The 21,112-nt window shown below is 44.0% G+C and overlaps 1 protein-coding gene across 2 annotated transcripts; it reads right to left on the bottom strand.

Moving 5' to 3' along the window:
• Window positions 1-115: 115 nt before the first annotated feature.
• Window positions 116-21,064, bottom strand: DPM1 (dolichyl-phosphate mannosyltransferase subunit 1, catalytic). Of its 2 annotated transcripts, none has more exons than XM_014609713.3 (9): window positions 20,894-21,064; window positions 19,146-19,245; window positions 16,377-16,410; window positions 13,507-13,583; window positions 13,369-13,394; window positions 12,019-12,114; window positions 10,302-10,370; window positions 9,892-10,006; window positions 116-529 (listed from the first exon to the last, which is right to left on the bottom strand). In XM_014609713.3, the coding sequence occupies exons 1-9, from the start codon at window positions 21,004-21,006 to the stop codon at window positions 425-427; spliced, it is 735 nt and encodes a 244-aa protein (XP_014465199.1). In that variant the 5' UTR covers window positions 21,007-21,064; the 3' UTR covers window positions 116-424. The 2 variants fall into 2 exon arrangements, with proteins under 2 accessions (XP_014465199.1, XP_059589135.1); XM_059733152.1 differs by lacking the exon at window positions 20,894-21,064 and adding an exon at window positions 20,115-20,221.
• Window positions 21,065-21,112: the final 48 nt, after the last annotated feature.

Below are 21,112 nucleotides of genomic sequence, written 5' to 3'. Positions count from 1 at the left end.
TATACACTGCATCTTCCTGCTCACAGTAGAATCTAGGTAATCTGCATACTTCATAATTGGCCCACATGGAAAAAAGCATCATTACATTTTTCAATCAAGATTTAATTGTTCAGAATTTAAGCATGGTCTCATTTATTAAGATTTTGGGGTTAAAAAACAAACAAACTACTACAATGTATTAATTCTGAACAGTTCATAAATATACTAGTCCATTTAATTAGAAAAAGAATATTCTGTAATACTGTATATTACATCTGAAGACATCTGTGTATTTTCTTGTTATTTTTGGTTCATTTTATCACTAATTTGCAAATAAGTGTTTTGGTCAGTAGACAAATTAGTGAGCTTCTGCTATAGAATATATTAAAATTACAAGTAATGCAAGAGAATGTTACTTTTAAATAAAGATTTGTCTAAAGTAAACTTAAGTAGTAGCAAACAAAGTCAACAGTCCTTTTAAGAAAGAGATAATTTCATTGCCTCCCAGTTTAGATTCTCCATAGACACGGTCCACAAATGATATTGGAACCTGTTGAAACAAATGAGTTGTAAAATTATTCATGAAATTAAATTAATTAAAAGAAATTAGAAATTACATAATGAAAGCAGAAGCACAAGTTTAGAAAAACTGGATTTTGCATTTTATGTTAAATTTAGAACAAGGCATATTCTCACCAGGAGTAAAGAATACTAAACCATTACAGATTTAATTGTGTAATTAACTGTTGAAGAGATGTAGCAAAACCACTTACAGTCTCCAGAGGTGGGCAGAAGCTATGCTTGGTGGTTCTGAACAGTTGTTGTTGAAGCTCACCTAACAATTGCTTTGTGGACGTACGCTGTCTTCCTATAGCGCCCCCTAATGCCATGACAGGCATGCTCAGTCTTACCTTGTCCTGCCTTTGTCTCTGTTTCTTCCTTTTGTGAGGAACAGTTTTATATTTTTATTCCTTTTCTGAATGACACCTGTCCTCTCTCAATCCTGTTTCCTCCCATTCACCAGAAGGTTGCCTGCTGTCTAATACAGACTTCCTTAATTGGCCTAATAAAGGAGGAGGGAGGCTACCTGTGCTCACAGTGTTTAGTTCCTCTGGAGCAAGAAAGCATAAGGGAAGCATTGGTGTATAAGCTAATATTAGAATCCACGGTTTGGATGGATGGATGTTACAAGTTGCCTTAGGAACGGAAAAGGCTTCAAGGTATTGCCCAGCAGTTTCCTTGTAGCCAGAGAGAACACTTGTGAGAAGAAGGAGCAAACATGGGATCATGCTGCTTTCTTTATCCTCACTCTTCTGTCTAGCAGCCTTAATAGTACCCCAAGGTTGAAAAACACTAGGGTATATGGCATAACGCAGTAGCCGGTGCCACAACAATTTGGATGTCATTCTGCAAAATAAAATAAGGAAGCTGGAACCTTGCAGGCTCCAATAAGCCTACTAATCCCTACCAACCTCCTTCACAAAGTGAAACTAAATTTCTTTCGAGTCAGTTCTGCAGGCAGGCATGGCCCACTGGAATTGTCTGGGTGATCCAGGCAGGGGTATTGCAAACGAAGCCAGAAGGCACAAGCAGGTTGTTACTTTATGTCTATGTTAGTGCATGAGGAAGTCATAAAGCAGCATTCCACTCAGCATTACCAAGACTTAAGAGCACAGCTATATGCCACACCTCCACTCCGTGCACGTTTGGCAAGCAATATCTGTTTTGTGTCTGTGGTTCTTAAGCCTTTTAATGGGGGGGGGAAATGGTTGTTTAAAAGCACTGAAATTTTCATTCCCTTAGTTAAGCTATGATGTTGTGCAAATTTGCTTGTTCCCTGTGAAAGGTTAGAATATAGCAAGCAGTATCTCACCCAACTAACTACATTTGCCTGTCAATTATTTTGCCAGAATGATATTAGGATTTTAAGAATGCCTGTAATATATTTATGTGCTAAATAAGGATACAGCAGGACCCCGAGTCAACAACATTATTTCTGTAGAAGCCATAAAAAATTGGCTCTACACTGAGCTGGCAGTTTCAACCAGAAATCAGCCGGCAAGTGGAACACAAAAACACACCACGCCCTTGTTGTCAAGCCAGAACTGAGGATTTCTCACATCTCCAGGCAGAGCAGTCTATGCCAGAAAAAAGGCCAAGGCAATTGTCAGCAGGTACAATTTTGCCTCTCTGATAAAAAACAACGAAAACCACAAATGAAGACATGTAGCAGACTCCCCTAGCTTTCCAAATAGGGTCCCTTTGGCACTTGCATGTATCCTAATTGTTATCCATAGCTAGGCTAAAGGAAAAAAAAAATTGGTGGTGCCAGGCTGTCATGCAATCAGTGTAGATGCCTAAAGTGGCATTCCGTGGGCAAGGAAGACTGACATTCCGTACGAAGGCATTTGGAAGGCATACCACAATGTGATGATAACTAAATACACAAGTCCCCCTATAGAATTCTTGTATAAGTGTGCGCTGCATATTTTAACAGGGGAAACTTATGTCAGTGCGGACGCTTTATCCATGCCTTAAAACTTATCCCCAAAACAGGCATACCTAGTACTTTAGAATGAATTTCAGATGTGGAATAAAAAGAAAGCAAAATGAAGCTGAGATGATCATGACACTGTCTAGGTACAGAATGTGAAAGTACTCCACAGTGCACAGTTTTTAAGACGGTAGGTCTCAATTGTCTCAGCTGTCATCTCTGCTTAGATAACGTTTGCTTTTGCCAGAGAGTTGTATCATATTAAACTTTGATAACTGAATTTTAAACTGTATTCACAACTGAACTTCAACTGCATGGGCAGGTTTTGCAACAGCCTGCAAAGTCAGGTCACTGCACATAAAACGTGCCTAAGTAGATACTGACATCTGCAGTCACCTGGTCTGTAGGCATTTTACATGCTAAATTTTTATGAAAAATTAAATATCTGTAATTATATGAACACTTCCACAGAGCACATCGAGAGTTCAATATTTTTAGGTTCTAATTGATTTATTACTGAACATCTGAAATGTGTCAGGGATGTTTTGAGTTTGGGACAGGCAGTACTTTTTATGGTTTGTATACAAATCAGAATAACAACAGGCTTGATCTAATGGTACTCTACACTGTGGGCAATGAATTAGGTCCTAAGCAAACAGAAGCATTAGGGCTCAGATTTTCAAAATGAGCTTGAGTGAGCAATGGCACCCAACTTAATGAATCCTATTGAAATTCAGTGAAGTATTATTTGTATTACTGTAGCATTTCTGAAGCTCATTCATGCACTAAGACCTCATTGTGCTAGGCACTGTACAAACTGAACAAAAGATAGTCCTATGCCCCAAGGATAAAATGAGACATACGGCAGAGAGATGCTGTAAAGAGCTTAGAAAGTGATGGCAAGTAGCTTATATTTGTATTGGTGGAGAAGGGAAAACCAGTGGAGAGATGCGAAAAGAGGTGACATGGCCAAAGCGATCTTTGTAGCAGTATTCCAAACATATGAGTGGGGCAAGGTTTCATTTAGGAAGGCCAGAAAAAGGAGGTTGCAGTATTTGGGAAATGAGGTAATAAGAGCTTTGAGGATAATTTTAGCTGTGTGAATGAATAAGAAAGCCAATACATAGAAACAAAAAGCAAGTTTAGACATAGTCTAGGACCTAGATAAACTGGAGTTATCTAAAAATAAGACTCAGGTTGCAGAAACCTTACTGAGGGCACAGGAAAAAATACTCCCCACATGCAGGAAAAATAGCACGTGTGGCAAGCGACCAGCTTGGCTTAGCAGAGAATTCTTTGGTGAGCTTAAACACAAAAAGAAAGCTTACAAGTGGAAGCTTGGACAGATGACCAGGGAGGAGTATAAAGAATATTGCTCAGGCATGCAGGGATATAGTCAGGAAGGCCAAAGCACAACTGGAGTTGCAGCTAGCAAGGGATGTGAAGGGTAACAAGAAGGGTGTCTACAAGGATGTTAGCAACAAGAGGAAGATTAGGGAAAATGTGGGGGAAGGCAAATTAATGACAGAGTGAATGGGGGAGGCAAACTAGTGAGGAAAAGGCTGAAGTGCCTCTTTTGCCTTGGTCTTCACAGGCCAGGTCAGCTCCCAGACTACGGCACTGGGCAGCAAAGCTTGGAGAGGAGGTGAACAGCTCTCAGTGATGAAAGAACAGGTTAGCAACTATTTAGAAAGCTGGACGTATAAATGTTGATGCAATGAGCTGGATGCAACGCATCTGAGGCTGATGAGGGAGTTGTCTGATATGATGCAGAATCACTGGCCATTATCTTTGAAAACTCATGGTGACTGGGGGAGGTCCCAGATGATTGGGAAAGAGAAACACAGTGCCCTTTAAGAAAGGGAAAAACGGGGATCCAGGGAACTACAGATCAGTCAGCCCCACCCCAGTCCCTGGAAAAATCATGAAGCAGATCCTCAAGGAATCCATTTCTAAGCACTTGGAGAAGAATGTGATTAGGAAGAGTCAGCATGGATTCACCAAGGGCAACTCATGCCTGACCAGTGATCACCAAATAACAGAATTCACCATAAGACGTCGAGTGGGTAAGGTAACTAGTAGGGTGAAAGTGCTAAACTTTAGGAAAGCTGATTTCAATGAACTCAGGCGATTAGTCAAGGATGCACTGCAGAGTAGGAGTTTTGAAGAGATGGGAGCCCTGGAAGGATGGCTGTGCCTTAAGGAAATGATCCTTTGGGCACAGAGGGAGACAATCCCGATGCGAGGAAAAAGAGGGAAAGGGGCCAGGAGGCTTCTTTGGCTGATCAGAGAAATCCAGGGCAGCCTGCGGACTAAAAGGGGAGCATATAAAAAGTGGAAACGGGGAGAGATTACCAAAGAGGAGTATACCTCCTCTGCTCGCACTTGTAGGGAGGCAGTTAGATGGGCTAAAGCTACCATGGAGCTAAGGATGGCATCCCAAGTAAAGGATAACAAAAAATTGTTTTTTAGATATATAGGGAGTAAAAGGAAGGCCCAGGGTGGAATAGGACCCCTACTAAATGGGCAGAAGCAACTGGTGATGGACAGGGGGGACAAGGCTGAATTCCTCAACGAGTTCTTTGTCTCAGTGTTCCTAAGTGAGGGGCACGACAAGTCTCTCACTGGGGTTGTAGAGAGGCAGCAGCAAGGCACCAGACTTCCATGTGTAGACTCTGAGATGGTGCAGAGTCACTTGGAGGAACTGGATGCCTTTAAGTCGGCAGGCCCGGATGAGCTCCATCTGAGGGTGCTGAAGGCACTGGCTGACATCATTGCGCAGCCACTGGCGGGAATATTTGAACACACGTGGCGCATGGGCCAGGTCCCGGAGGACTGGAAAAGGGCCAATGTGATCCCCATTTTCAAGAAGGGGAGGAAGGAGGACCCAGGCAACTATAGGCCAGTCAGTCTCACCTCCATCCTTGGCAAAGTCTTTGAAAAAATTATCAAGGCTCACATTTGTGAGAGCCCGGCAGGACAAATTATACTGAGGGGAAACCAGCACAGGTTTGTAGCAGGTAGATCATGCCTGACTAATCTAGTCTCTTTTTATGACCAGGTTACAAAACACCTGGACGCAGGAGTAGGGGTGGATGTCATATACTTAGACTTCAGGAAGGCCTTCGATACAGTATCCCACCCCATACTGGTAAACAAGTTAAGAGGCTGTGACTTGGATGACTACACAGTCCGGTGGGTGGCGAATTGGCTAGAGGGTTGCACCCAGAGAGTCATAGTGGATGGGTCGGTTTTGACCTGGAAGGGTGTGGGCAGTGGGGTCCCACAGGGCTCGGTCCTTGGACTGATACTCTTCAATACCTTCATCAGCGACTTGGACGAGGGAGTGAAGTGTACTCTGTCCAAGTCTGTGGATGACACAAAACTGTGGGGAGAAGTGGACACACCGGGCAGCAGGGAACAACTACAAGCAGACCTGGACAGGTTGGACATATGGGCGGAAAACAACAGAATGCAATTCAACAAGGAGAAATGCAAAGTGCTGCACCTAGGGAGGAAAAATGTCCAGCATACCTACTGCCTAGGGAATGACCTGCTTGGTGGAACGGAAGCAGAAAGGGATCTTGGAGTCCTAGCGGACTCCGAGATGAACATGAGTCGGCAGTGTGACGAAGCCATCAGAAAAGCTAATGCACAATAAAGTGCCATCAGCAGATGCATGACGAACAGAACCAAGAAGGTGATAATTCCCCTCTATCGGGCGCTGGTCAGACCGCAGTTGGAATACTGCGTGCAGTTTTGGGCACCACACTTCAAGAGGGATGTGGATAACCTGGAGAGGGTCCAGAGAAGGGCCACTCGTATGGTTAAGGGCTTGCAGGCCAAGCCCTATGAGGAGAGACTAGGGCACCTGGACCTCTTTGGCCTCTGCAAGAGAAGGTTGAGAGGCGACAGGGGCACAGAAGGTGAGGTTTTATTCACCAAGGCGCCCCCAGGGGTTACAAGAAATAATGGCCACAAGCTAGCAGAGAGCAGATTTAGACTAGACATTAGGAAGAACTTCACAGTTAGAGTGGCCAAAGTCTGGAATGGGCTCCCAAGGGAGGTGCTGCTCTCCCCTACCCTGGGGGTCTTCAAGAGAAGGTTGGATATGCATCTAGCTGGGGTCATCTGAACCCAGCACTCTTTCCTGCCTATGCAGGGGGTCAGACTCGATGATCTATTGAGGTCCCTTCTGACCCTAGCATCTATGAATCTATGACCAGGCTGATTGCCTTCTATGACGAGATAACTGGCTCTGTTGATGCAGGGAAAGCAGTGGATGTGATATACTTTGACTTTAGCAAGGCTTTTGATACAGTCTCCCACAGCATTCTTGCAAGCAACCTGAGGAAGTGTGGGTTGCATGAATAGACTGTAAAGTGGACAGAAACCTGGCTGGATTGTTGGGCTCGATGGGTAGTGATCAATGGCTCAATTTCTACCTGGCAGCCAGTATCAAGTGGAGTGCCCCAGGAGTCAGTCCGGGGGCTAGTTTTGTTCAATATCTTCATTAATAATATTTAAGATGGGATGAAATGCACCCTCAGCAAGTCCGCAGATGACACCAAGCTGTGGGGTGTAGTAGATATACTGAAGGGTAGGGCTAGGATTCAGAGTGACCTAGACAGATTGAAGGATTGGGCCAAAAGATATTTTATAAAGGTTCAACAAGGACAAGTGCAAAGACCTGCACTGAGGACAGAAGAGTCCCATGCACCAGTACAGGCTCGGGACCAACTGGCTAAGCAGCAGCTCTGCGGAAAAGGACCTGAGGGTTACAGTGGACAATGAGCTGGATATGTGTCAGCAGTGTGCCCTTGTTGTCAAGAAGGCTAACAGCATCCTGGGATGCATTAGTAGGAGCGTTGCCAGCAGATTGAGGGAAAGGAATTATTCTGCTGTATTCTGCACTGGTGAGGCCACATCTAGAGTAGTGTGTCCAGTTTTGTGCCCCCCACTATAGAAAGCATGAGGACAAGTCCAGTGGAAGTCAGAGAAAATGGTTCAAGGGATGGGGGGTGCATGACTTCTGAGGAGGGGCTGAGGGAACTGGGTTTATTTAGTCTGCAGAAGAGAAGACTGAGGGGGGGATTTAATAGCAGCCTTCAACTACCTAAAGGGTAGTTCCAAAGAGGATGGAGCTGGACTGTTCTCAGTGGTGGCAGATGACAGAACAAGGAGCAACGGTCTCAAACTGCAGCATGGGAGTTTTAGGTTGGATATTAGTAAAAATGCTCTCACTAGGGGGGTGGTAAAGCACTGGAATGGGTTACCCAGAGATGTGCTAAAAACCTCCAAGGATGGAGATTCTAAGGCCCAACTCAACAAAGCCCTGGTTGGAATGATCTAGTTAGGGCAAGGGGGGTTGGACTTTGAGCAGGGGGGTTGGATTAGACCTCCTGAGATCCCTTCCAACCCTAATTATCTATGATTCTATGATTTTACAGGCCCGCATGGGCGTGTCTACAAGATGCTTTACTGCGTAGGTAAATACGCTACCTCAAATGCAGGTAGCAAATTGACCGTGGAGTAGTTACTGTGCAGTACGGCACGTGTAGATGGCCAAGACAATGTCCCCTTGCTCCAGCAGCATGGAGCTCCCGGCTACTATTCACAATTGCAGAGCTGGGAGCTTCTTGCTGCTGGGGCAGGGACATTGGCAGAGCCCAGGCTGGGACACTGGAGCCTGCCCCAGCAGCAGGCAGCTCCCAGGGGTAGGGAGCAATCTCCCAGCCCTGCTCTTATCATGGAGCTGGGCCCAAGAGCTCCCTACACAGGGAGAGTTCCCTGCCCAGTCTGGAGCTGGCCAGGACCAGCTCCAGGTTGGGATAGCTCCTGGGCAATCAAGGCACAGGGCTTGGAAACAGCTGAGGGAGAGGTGCAGGTCACAGCCCCCACCCTGATCTGCTGGTGGGGCAGCTCCCAGCTGCACCCCACTGAATGGGAAATTCCTGCCCAGCTGGAGATGTACTGCTAGCTACCCCACTGGCAGATCGGCAGAGGTCTTGGACCTGCCCCACTGCCACAGATCTTTCCCAGTCCCCTGCCCTCGATTGCGGAGCCAGGACTGGGAGCCCCCTGCTGCTGGAAAAAGGGGACATTGCTCCCTGCCCCCAGGAGCTGCCTGCTGCTGGGGTGGGCTCCGATGGTGAAGCCCAGGATGAGAATCTCCTAGCCCATGATCCCTGCCAGGCCCTGGACTAGCATCCAGGCTGCTGCAGGGGGGCAGAACAGGGTGGAAACAGCCCTCTCCAGGCTGATCCCATTGGGAGCAAATCTGCTTCCAAATGCCTGCACATGTAAACACCTGTCCAGCGTGGATTTACTCCACAGTAAATTACTGCAGAATAAAGCCATCCAGCAGCATTTGCACGTGTAGCACACCCACTGATCAAGAAAGGTGGAGGCTTATGAGCCTTGCTTTAGCCATGATTAGGTTGAGCTGACAGGCAGACATGCAAGAGGAGATGCCAGCGACAGGTCTGGAATAAAGGGGTAGATGTGTCAGCTATCAGTACTAGAGCCAGTAGCTGAAATGTGTTTGTGGAATACTGCTCAGAGCTGAAAGACAGGAGATGAGAACTAAGTGTTGTGGACCTCTGGCAGAAAGTTGATGGTGGGAAGGAGGAAGATCGTCCAGCAGATATGCCAAAAGACCAAGGAAAAAAAGGTAGGAGGTAATCTGGAGAGGGAAAAAGTCATGGAAACCAAGGATGAATACAGTTTAGAAGAAGAGCATAAATTGACTGCTAAAGGCAGCTGACAGATCAAACAGGATGACGATGGAATAGTCATTTTGCAATTAGCTATGGAAAGGTCATAACAGACCTGAGCAATTCAGTGGAGTGCAAGCAGCGGAAGTCAGACTGGAGAGGGGCTTGGATGAAACTGGAAGAAAGGATCTCCAGGCAGCAATTGTTGATGGCACATTCAATAAGATTGAAGAAAGAGAGGAAAATGGGTTAGAGACGCAAGGGGTGGAGGATTTTTTTTGACATATATAAAATTGTTTGAGAGAGATTAGAAGGAGTATGGAAAAGGATGATAGAGGATGCAAGGGAAGGGGCTTAAGAGGAGCAAACTAGAAGCTTCTGGGAAGAGTTACCAGGTGGGGGAAGGGAAGCTCATGTCATCTTTTATCAATTTTCTCTTGGAAGAAATTGGTAAGATCGTGTTCAGAGAGAAACGTAGGTAGGAGGAGGAAAAGGCCTGAGAAACAAGTCAGTGGTGGTGAAACGACAGCTTGATTGCAGGCATGAGGTTCAAATAAACTGGAAAAATGGAACTGCATGCCTAACTCCCTCATCCTTGTTTGAGAATACCCTGTAAATCTGCAAGGACACTTCCGTGGTTCTAAGTCGGCATCTGCATTGTAACATAAAACTGAAATGTTGCTTTCTATGCTTTTACTCTACCTCTCCAATGGTGTATCCTAATTGTCTAGCCCGAACAATCATTTCCATCTGGAAGACGTAGCCTTTAGAAACACATTTTTCCATTAGTTTCTCCAAGACCTCTTTTCTGTATAACCTGTAAATAATTAAAATTAAATTTAAACCTGTAGCCCAACTTTGATTTTTAGATATCAAGATTCTTTGCACAATTATTGTAATCAAAGCAACCTATCTATATTAATACTGTTTAAGTATCATTACTAAAAAGTTTTAGGAACAGTGCCTTTGGTAATTCAATCAATCTTTCTTGTTCACTTACTTAGGTGAATTTAATAGTACTTATTAAATAGATATGTTATTATTACATCCTCTGGGCTACCAATTGAAATTTGCAATATAACTACAGCTATAAAAAGCCAACACAAACATACCTGAAACTTCCTGTTAAGTCTGATGCACCTGGTCTCAGCAAAATCTGAGTTATAAAGTTGGCACCACGACTGTCAAAGAAAACATGAATGTCCGAAAACAAAATATACTGGTTAGAACAAGCAAAGTTTCACCAAAAGAATATAGCACTATCAAAAAAAAGGGAGGAATGGTATCATTTTATATGGAAACAATTATCTAGCTAATATTTTTGCTAAACTAGATTGGATGAATAAGTGCTGAATAGGAAGTAAAAAAAAATTACTTCATTGTGGAAAAAGAACAGGGGTTTAAAAAAGCCAAGTTTATATCCTTTTTCATCCTTTATAGGAGAATTACCATGTACAACTACAAATTATACCTGTCAGTTTCAGGTCTAAGAACAACTGCTCCAGTCTTGGAAAATACATCACATCAGCTGAAGCCATGAGAGCTGAAACATGCCTAGGTACTGCAGGGAGTACTAGCAATGGCACTCCAAACTTGTGCCCCAGTACAAGACATACAAAGTGCTCAACACAGAATGACGAAGTACTCAAAAAGATTCCCCCCCAGGAACATCCACTTTGATCTCCCCACCTCTTTTTTAATGTCCATTCCATCTAGACCCATGGGCTGGATCAGGCCCACGGCAGATTCCATTTCCCAGCGTTCAGCTCCCAGCACTGATCTTCGTGGAGACCCTGGGAGCATGAGGGCTTGAGCGCAGGGTCATGACAGCGTGGGGCTGCAGAACCGGGGCTGTCATGCTTGCATTCTCCTGGGTGCCCAGAGACTGGCTGGGAGCCAGGGCTGCTGGGAAATGGAGTTCAACTGCCAGCCGGATCTACCACTTTGCTCACCCCTGATCTAGACTGACAAAGCAATAAGTAATTATTCCATAAAAAAGTTAAACATAATAGCTGTAGGATATGCCTTCTTTTTAGAATGACACCAGTTCTAAGGACCAACCAGTTCACTCAACCTATGTCTGTTCTTTAAAAACCATGCATTACAAGACCAAGATTTTATATGGGAGAAAAAAAATCTGCCCTTGCTGATAGGCCCCTAATTGCTGCAAGCCTGCTACAGACTTGAGAGGCCAATCTCCATGTTCTTAAGTGACTTTGACAGCACTTTTCTTTTCTGTAGGATAAAATCATTTCCAACTGTCCATTGCAATCTTTTTCTAGCAAGATTTAAAGTTTATTTAGATTGGTTAATATGAAGGTTTGTGCTACATAAGTCCTAATTCCTGACAGATAACACGACCAAAACGAGGTTTACTACAACTAGGTTGCAGTTGGTGAAAAAAGCTAGCACAACTTTTGTGTATGGCTGAATGTCCCTATTTAATTGGGAAGAAATGCAGTGGCAGAAGCTAATACTGCGAGGCCAAACTGCTGTGATACAGATTTATACAAAATGCTGGTTCAGCTCTACCCTGAATGGTCCAGTTCCTCAAAGCAGTCTCATTGTTATTGATGTTGCCTTAGCCAAAGAATATCAAACCATGCAAAGTTTCTACTCTTCTAAGTATAATTTTGTGATGGGAACTTCATTCACTAGACTCAGCCTAGGGGGCTCACTTCAGTTTGTACAGAAGGCAACTGGGACCCCTGAGAAGTCTCAGAGATAAAAGGCTCAACAGTTTGATGGTTTGAGAAATCTTTGCTTTGCAATTCTTAAAAAGTTTTTAGCAGTGATTTCATCTGCAAATGCATGAGTAAGAATACCAACCTGATTATTTTTCTTTTCAAATCCCAGCCATACACTCCTCCATTTCCTCTATACCGTGTTCCAGATACAATGTCAAAATTACCTTCTTTTTGCTTTCTATATGAAAGAGAATGGATTTCAAAACAGGAAGATTTATTGTATGAAGCCAACAAATTGTTTTCAAACCCTCAAACAAATAGACGATTTGACGTGAAGGTAATAATTAGGCAGCTGATTAGCACTATATTTTTAAATACTTTCACCGTTCTCTGTACATTCTTCTAAAAAGCAGAAGTATTGCAAAGCATCGAAGGATTTTTTTTGCCATCTGTGCAAGAGAATTACAAAGCCTGCTTCATGAATAATTTATATAGCCCTACTTAGATATTTTTGATGGCAAAAAAAAAAAAAAAAGATTTATGTCCAATGAAAAATGAAGATTTTGAAAAGATACATATTAAAATCCTTTCATTACATAAGTGGGCAGCAACAAGATTAAGAGTCACTGGCACCTCAGGGCAGGCTGCACTGCCCCTGCTGTCCACCCTGGGGTGTGCACACAGTCTCTGCCAGCACAGAGCTGATGCTAGAGCTGTGGCGCCCGGTGCAGCTGTTCGCAGCCTGCCTGCTGCTTCCTGCAGCTGCCCAGAGCCCGGGCTGGCTACAAACAGCTGCGCCGGGCTCAACACCTCCGTGCCGGGAGCGGGGGAGAGACTGGGGCTGCGCTGCCTCTCCCCCACCGCCCACTCCGAGGCGCGCCTGCACGTGCCGGTGCAGAGCTGATGGCGGAGCCCAGCACAGCTGTTTGGAGCCTCCCCGCTGCAGCCGGCCCCGGCTCTGGGGACCTGCTGCCAGCCGGGATCCTGGGCTGCTCACAGCAGGCAGCTGGGACACTGCAAGCCCTGCTGGGAGCAGCCTGGGCTCCAGCAGCTACCCAGAGCCAGGGTAGCTGCTGGCAGCCACAGAGCCTGAGCTGTAGGGCAGGGGCTTTGGGTGGGGGGCAAGGGGCAGTAGGGCTGGGGGGGGCAGGGGCTTTGGATGCGGGGCAAGGGGCACATTTTCTTTTTCCTGCCATGCGGGCACTTGGGCACCTTCTGAGGTAGGCATTGTACTGTTTTTCGGCACTCCAGCCAAAAAAACATTGCCTACCCCTGCATTAATACATCTTCATGACTGGTACCTTAAAAACAGTTGGTCCTTATTAGACCTATTTGAACCTTTGTCCTGTTTCTTATAGCACTTGGTGCAAAGTCCTGGAAGAGCTTTTCTACTACGCTGAATTAGTCGTATAGTAATGCCAGGCATTCAGATGTTAATATTGCAACCCAAATACTTAAAATGTTATACCCAAATATTAGAATTGACACTTACCTGATGAACTCCGGAATAAATTTTGGCTGAGATACAGATGAGGAAAGAAAAGGGAAGGTGGGGGGGTAAGAAAAGCTAAAGTCAGTATAAGTTAACTTAAAAAAAATTCTAATTATAGAACACAGATGATAAACTTACATGATGCGAGAGGTCAGCATCCATAATAATAATAAAATTCCCCGTGGCATGCTGCATTCCATGAATATAAGCAGTGCCTGATGAAAACAGGAGAGGGATCATTTGTCACAACCATAGCATTCACAGTCTCAAACCAGATCTACTCTCTCTCTCTCTCTAAACTTCCTAAATTGTTTCAGAGAGAGGATTATGTAAAGACTCCCACAGTTTTTCTTTCATTCATTAATCACCACTCCAAATAAAGATGATTTTTCTTCTCTTTATAATTTTCAACACTAGATTTTATACATATAAAACTTGGTAAGACCAACTCTATTGCAGCAGGAATAACCTGCACTATGCGACTCAGTAAGTGGGTAGCCATCTCAAGTAACATTTTCCAAAGTGCCTAAGGCATGTAGGAGCCTAAGAACTCACATACTGTTGCTAGCAGAAGTTCTAGTGGCATCCAGTAGCCACCACTACCAACCCATGTTACCATGAGCACATCCACTACAGTAGCTGCGTTTCCAAAGCACAAAATGTACCTTGGGAAGGCACCAGCTTCTCAAGGGACAGCTAAAACTGGAAGAAGAGATGGAAGCATTTATATATGCCACCTGCAAATCATCAGATGGCAGCAGAAGCCTTTCTCCATTCAACAGAGATGGTATAACTCTGCTGACAGAGAAGTGGCTTTGTCCCCACAGATGATCTTTCAGCATGGCTGCATTCAAAGCTCTGCTGGCCAGACTTCTTGTGATATAGACTGTGCTTCTGCACTTAAAAACAGGACCTGGAAAGAACTTTGAAAAATGTTACCTTCCAACCTTAAGATGTATTATTACAGAAGAATGTCAGTTAGCCAGAACAATTAATATTTTCATCGCTCTGGATAATCAAGTTTTCCAGATAAATAAACATGGTAGCATGAAGTGCTGAGAACTGTAATTCCTGTACTTGCTTAAAAAAAAATCTCAAAGCACTAATAAATAAAAAATGCAGTTGCCTCACCAACAAGCAAAACCCAGCTGTGGGTTTGTTATTGCAAAACCTTCCAGTTAATTGATTTTCTGGATAATCAACCCCTGGATAACTGACAACTTCTGGTAGTAATAGCTACCATTTTGCATTGTTCTATTGGTCATTGTGAATAAAAATCTCTCTTCCAATGCCCAATCTAAAAATCTTTTCTTCCTTATTTTCAGTTTTGTTGTGTTTTAACCATCTCACATGTATTGGTTAATATTGGTTAATTCTGCATTAGAAAGTAAACAAACAACAAAAAAAAAGGTATCAAAAATGTTTTCCTCATGAAGACTGCTTTCTGATTTCAGCTACGCTATTTTAAATCCATGGGGTGTCCAATGAAGCTACAGTGAGATCAAAATTTACCACACACTCTTCTCTATGCCAAAATTCATTTTGTTGATGTCTTGTGAACTTTTCTAAAATGTAGATGTCATTTAAACAAAGAAACAAACATCTTGCCCACATCAAGCATTTACACAGGGAATTTAAATCCTAGTTAATGAATAGCTTGCCTCATCTCTTTTCCACAACATTTGAAAAATTACAAGCCAGGAATGCTGTGTGTATAATTAGCAAATAAACGTATTGCAGGATAGACATGGTGCATTAAAACCTTGAACCAAGCCAAATTTAACAAATATAGGACTTTGCTCTTTGAAGTTTGGAAGACAGGATCAAATCCAAGATCAAGATAAAAATTAGGCAGAAAATAAAAGTGCCTAAATTTCTGTGGAGCCTCATATCTAAATAGAGTCATATATAAAATGCAAATATAGATAAAGAGTATTCAGTATCAGACTTAGAACTTTTACCCTCCTGTGTGTACTGAAACATGCTGTAGTTAACCTTTTCCCGTGGGTCTAGTGGATAACTGCATACAATTCAGTGAAGAGACAAGAAATGCTTCATCAGCACATGGGAGTGGGAAAAGCCAAAGCATTCAGCAAGAAGGGAAAACATTGATTTCCAATAAGTCACAAGCAGTATGTTACACTCTACCAGTTTTTCCATTTAATGCATAGGGAAGGGGAAGAAATTTGTCAAAGGAGACACAGATTTTAACAGACTAAAGTGCATAAGACTGTGTTTTGTGAATTTTGTTTTACTCAAGGTATACATAATTATCAAACACGTTAGGCTTATTTTAAGCAATGTAATGAAAGGTAGATAAGGTCTGCCTAGTCTGGAGACGTAGTAATGAGTTAACAGTAAAACTACAGAAAGTCTAAGCCTGCATCGTCTATGTCTAATGGAACATTCGATTTCAGCACATAATGCTGTCCACAACATTTTGGGTGCCTCCTGGCATGTGATAAACAACTTTTACAACAAGTTTCAGTGCCTTCACCTCAAGCAAGTTAATAGGAAAAGGCAGTACACAGCACTTTCCAGGACTGGACCCTAACAAGAGATATGCTATTTGAGTTCCACTAGAATCCTACTCAATTACAGATTAACTGTTCCCAGTGTCTACAAACACATAAGAGGAACCAGTCTTGCTCTGCAGGCCCTGATTCTGTAACTTCCTGTGTGCGGGCAGTCTGTTAAATTTGCAAGAACCCTACTGAGTCACTGGGGCACACAGTTATGACTCTGTCACAAGAACAAACATAATGGTAACAGGAAAGCATAGTTACGTAGACTGGCCATGACCACAGCTTGCCGGTTTGAGGTTGTGGGGAACCGGCTGTAAGTTCACTGTGATTTAACATGTGTGGTTAAGTCCCTTGAAATTTGTTTACTTATTATAACACGATGAAAAAAGCATCATTGGTTAAGGGTTTCACTATGATTCTTACATAATTTGCAAAAAAAAAAAAAGTTTATTCTAAACCAGTAGTAGCTTAATGAGTACTTACCCAGTCCCAACTTTTTAGCTCTGGGTCTTAGAAGCTGTAAGATATATTAAGAAATATTTGGTTAATATGTTAATAAAGTTATCTACTGTAATGACTACAGTTTCTCTCGCTTTCAGTACAGTCTCAATATTCCATAGCTCAGTGTAGAAGTAATCAAAGACCCTTCTTTTCTTTTAAAATCCTATGCAATGCAGAAAAATCAAAGTAATCTAAGTAAATACGGCTCTACAGAAACATTTACATTAACTAGGCATATACAGTATAACCTCATAAAAAAACCCCAAACAGAATTCTCGGAAATCTGGCACTTTTCAAAAATACACAAATCAGGGAGTAGTGGTAGCTGATCCTGGAGCAGCAGAGAGGGAAGCTTGCACATGGCGGTTACCACCGCCATCCACCATCCTGTGTCGCTGCTCCATGTGCAGCTGCTGCTCTAGAACTGGCCACTGCCAGTGCCACTTGCCCAGACTAAACCAGACTATAAACCAACTTACTATAGGCTTTACATGGTGTTTCTGGAGTAAAAGAGGCACTCTAGTATTTTTTTTTCCTTTGCCTGCTTTGAAATACTCTTTTACAAAGAGTACTCATTCCTCCACTCCAGTTTTGACAACCAATGAGTTACTTGAAGTGACTGAATACACAATTTATAGTGAATATATACCCTTCATGCTTTTGTGCAGACAGTCAAGCAAAGCAACTGAATATTCACATTTTTGAAGATGTTTAATTTGAATGACCTAGGCCTTGATCCTATACTGAACAGTGTCAGTTCCAGGGGAAGTCACAAGAAATTCTGGTTGCTCAGCATCTCTCAGAGCTCGGTTCCAAGCCAAGATCTCCACAAATCTCACAGATCTCAACAACAACAGTACTTTAGGTACATTAGTTCCTATATAGATTCCCATCCAATTTTTAAGAGCACTGAATAACCTAAAACTTGCATTAACATCAGTATGGGCTTGTGGATGCTCAACAGTTTGACAAAAAAAAAAAAAGGCAAATATCTAAACACGAACTTTGAAGCCAAACTTCAGATACAACAGTTTGAAAAAGAGATGGGATCTTTTGATACAAGTGCTTGAAAGGTCACAAATACTGGACTGAAAGCCAAAGAATGACAGAGGCAAACCTCTGTAAAAAGACAGTAATCATTAGAGCTCTTATTGATTGGTTATTTTGGTTTCTCTTGTCTTTTCCTGAATCTTTTTATGAGACTATGTAGTAATTTAACATCAATTTAAGAAAATCAAAAACTTTGACCAATTCAATAGTAACTATTCATTGATTCATCACCCATTTTCTCAGAATGTCTTGGCCTTCACCAATGGAGCTCATTCATCCCAGAATATAGTTATTACTTACTAAATGAAAAGTAGAATCAAGCTATTTAAGTGTGGAACTTTGCGCACTAGTCATAACACTGGCTTTGCTCACTGCCTGGAATCAGTTGAAGGAAACTGGACCCAAGAAAACTGGTCTAATAAACACCCAGAATTGATTTGTATTTGTCCTCCCAGGCTTCTCCAGTTATATCTGGGTAGATGGATGCCTATACCAGTGTGGAGTTCCCACAGAAATTTGTGGGACTCCATATCGTTGCTTGGGGTGGTCTGCAGAGTTGGAGTCTTAGAGAGGATACATTTGATATAAGTGCCTCCTGACCCCACAGGACAGGTGAGTGGCATGGGGCCAGTCCATGGACTTGATTCTGTGGGCAGGGTCAACCCCTGGGCCAGATTTAGCACACGGCCACTTCACAGGCAGATCTGGGATGCAGGTACAATCTGGTACAGTGGTCTGGCTCCATGTGCTGGACCCAGCCACGAAGCAACCCCACCCACAGGGCTGTCATCTAGTTTACAGGGCTCCCCATGGATCTGTAAATCTGGGGATGGGGGAGTGGTGGCAGTGGCAACTGCTGTGAATCTGGAAACTACAGCAGTTAATTCTGCCACTGCTCTCCCACCACCAAATTTCCAGACCTGTGAGCTGGCCTACAGGCCAGATGACATGACCCCATAGGCCAGAGTATGAGCACCATTGGTGATACACAAAGTAGCAACAGAAAAGTTTAATGAAAGACTCTAAATTTCCTATATTACCACTCCTGAAATCATCTTTATAAAAACTTTTTAAATTCATAAACATAACCTTAAAAACTTACAACTGTTAGTTCTAAGACCATATTAAACCTATACACTTTTATCATTGAACAGAAACACTTTTAAATATGCATAGCGCAGAGGCAAATTAAGCATTACTTCCCCTACCATATACACTTTTGATAATTTATTACTACTGTTTTACTTTTTTGATGCAAATATACCCTTAACAGTCCTGGTAGAAATGAAGGCCCTTCCAGCTGAAAACAGTAATTTTACAAAGATTAAAGTAGCATTGCTCTGGCTGATTTCATTACTTCTGCAGCCAAAGAAAGTGAGTCAACGTTAACTACTCTTAACCCTTCTTTCCAACTATTAACAGATCAGCTACAATCATTATCATTCTTTCAGTGGAACAAGATAGGAGGCACTGAAAATATTTTTTAAGTATTTATTCACGAGCTCTCAATACCACATTGTGAGGCAGTTATTATTAAATCACCATTGTATTGCTGGGTAAGCTAAGGTAAACAAGTTAAATATCTTGCCCAAAAGGTAGAACCCAAGATTCCCGATTTCCAGTCTAAGTATGTCGTTGTCCAAGCAACAACAAAATAAAATGTCAAAAATAAGTAAACAAACAAACAAAAAAGAAACTCACAATTTTATCTGATCCATATATCTCTTTCAATTGTTCAGCAACTTCCTGCGTCCCATCTGGGCTTCCATCATCTATAACTATAATTTCGAAGTCGATTCCACTGAAATGAGAATAATTTTAAAAGAACACATGGGAAAGCAATTTCACTAGCTGTCATTTCAAAAGGTTTGAAACTTGAGGACAAAGTACTGAGTGATTCACTAGCAGTTAGAGATATATGCTACAGCTTTTCAAGGCATGATTTAATATCACCCTGTTTCACTCACATCTCAGGCTACAATTCCTTTACAGCAAATTGCAGCAGGAGCAGCCTGATCATTATCTCCCCTACAACATTTCATTTCTGCATTCCCAATAGTGTAAGAGACTGGATGCTAACAATGTTTTAGTTCCTTGGTCTAGCAGTACTTTCCCTGGTACTGGTGCAGAACTGGTCATGGCAAGTGCAAGTCTTCCAATTAGAGTCATTTTGTTCCCTTAACTAATCAGAGTGAAACATAACACTGTTCACTATTAGAGGCAGAATGTAGTTGCCTGTGATATTCTCCATTTGTAAAAGGAAGATTTTCCTAGCACAGATAACCTAGAGCTGTGACTCCCAACCTTGGGGCACGACCCAAATCAGGGTCGCGGGCAGGAGAGGGGGGTCTGCCCCTTGCTCCGCCCCTCCCGCCTGCGGGGCTCTCTTGGTGCACGGTCTGCGCGGCTCTCGCCACCACTGGCCCCTGCGATCCCGGCCTGGGCTCTGCCTGCACCGCCGGGCACGAACGAGTCTGTGGCAGGGGCAGGGGTTGCAGCAAAAAAAAGGCTGGGAGCCACTGACCTAGGGGGATTACAAAGTTAACATTATTATTTCATTAACTGTTATCCATCAAACCTAACTACTAATATTTAGGGGCAAATTTGCAAGTCTGTTGGAGAAATGGTACAAAAAGAAAAAAAAAAAAAGTTCTAAATCTAGCCCCGTACAGTTCAACGCGAGGCCGTAAATCCAAGCAGCCAGGCTTCGCTGCCCGGATCCCGGCCCACGACAGCTCCCGAGCAGAGATCTCCGGAAGCATTTAGCACTGGTTCCCAACCTGCGGTACACGTACCACCAGCGCTACGCAGACCGCCGGGCCCGGCGCGCGTTAACAGATTGACGATAATTACTTTACACCACACGAGTTCGCTGGTGGGACTTAAGGTGGAACTGAAAAGTCCCGCCAACAAATTTTTCAGTTCCACCTTAAGTCCCACCAGCAAATTTAAGGTCGAACTGAAAAATTTGCTAGTGGGACTGAAGGATGCATCATTTTAAATCGGCAACGTGCAACCTGCCAGCGTTTGGGAACCGTTTAGAGGATTTACACGGAACTTGTGGACGCGCTTGCAACCCCCCCCCTCCCCCCCGTGGGCCTGAGCAGTCGCCCGGGCTCTCCCCCCGGACCGCGCTCCGGTCGCCTCTCCGCCGGGCCGTGGGCACCGAGGGCTGCGCGCGGGCGGGCCCGCACGAGGGTAAATCCGGTATCTCGGACTAGTCCAATACTTCATAAATAACGACTCATAAATAACCATACAATTTATTATTGGGTCTAATACAAGATACCGGGTTAACCTGGTCGGCCCACGTCCTCCGAGCAGCACGGCGGCAACCGACGGGCCTCGCGCGCGGGACACGTACAGCAGGGCCGGGGCCGGGGCCGGCGCCGGCGCCGGCGCCGGGAGCGCGGAGGGGCAGAAGCTAAGGGCGGGGGTCGGACCCGCACCTGCTCCGGAAGCTCCGCACCAGCAGCCAGACGACGAGCGGCAGGTTCTCGCGCTCGTTGTAGGTGGGCAGCAGCACCGACACCTTGTCGGCGGCGCGGCGCCGGCCGGCCATGGCGGGGCCCAAAAGCGCCCGGAACTCGCGGGGCGGTGGCGACAGGGGGGAAGGGGAGGGGAATGCGGACCGCCTCTCCTCTCCCCTCCCCTCCCCTCCCCGCGGC

Source organism: Alligator mississippiensis, chromosome 9 (assembly GCF_030867095.1).
Source record: "Alligator mississippiensis isolate rAllMis1 chromosome 9, rAllMis1, whole genome shotgun sequence".
Classification (NCBI taxonomy): Eukaryota; Metazoa; Chordata; order Crocodylia; family Alligatoridae; genus Alligator; species Alligator mississippiensis.
This window is presented reverse-complemented; position numbering and strand designations above follow the sequence as displayed.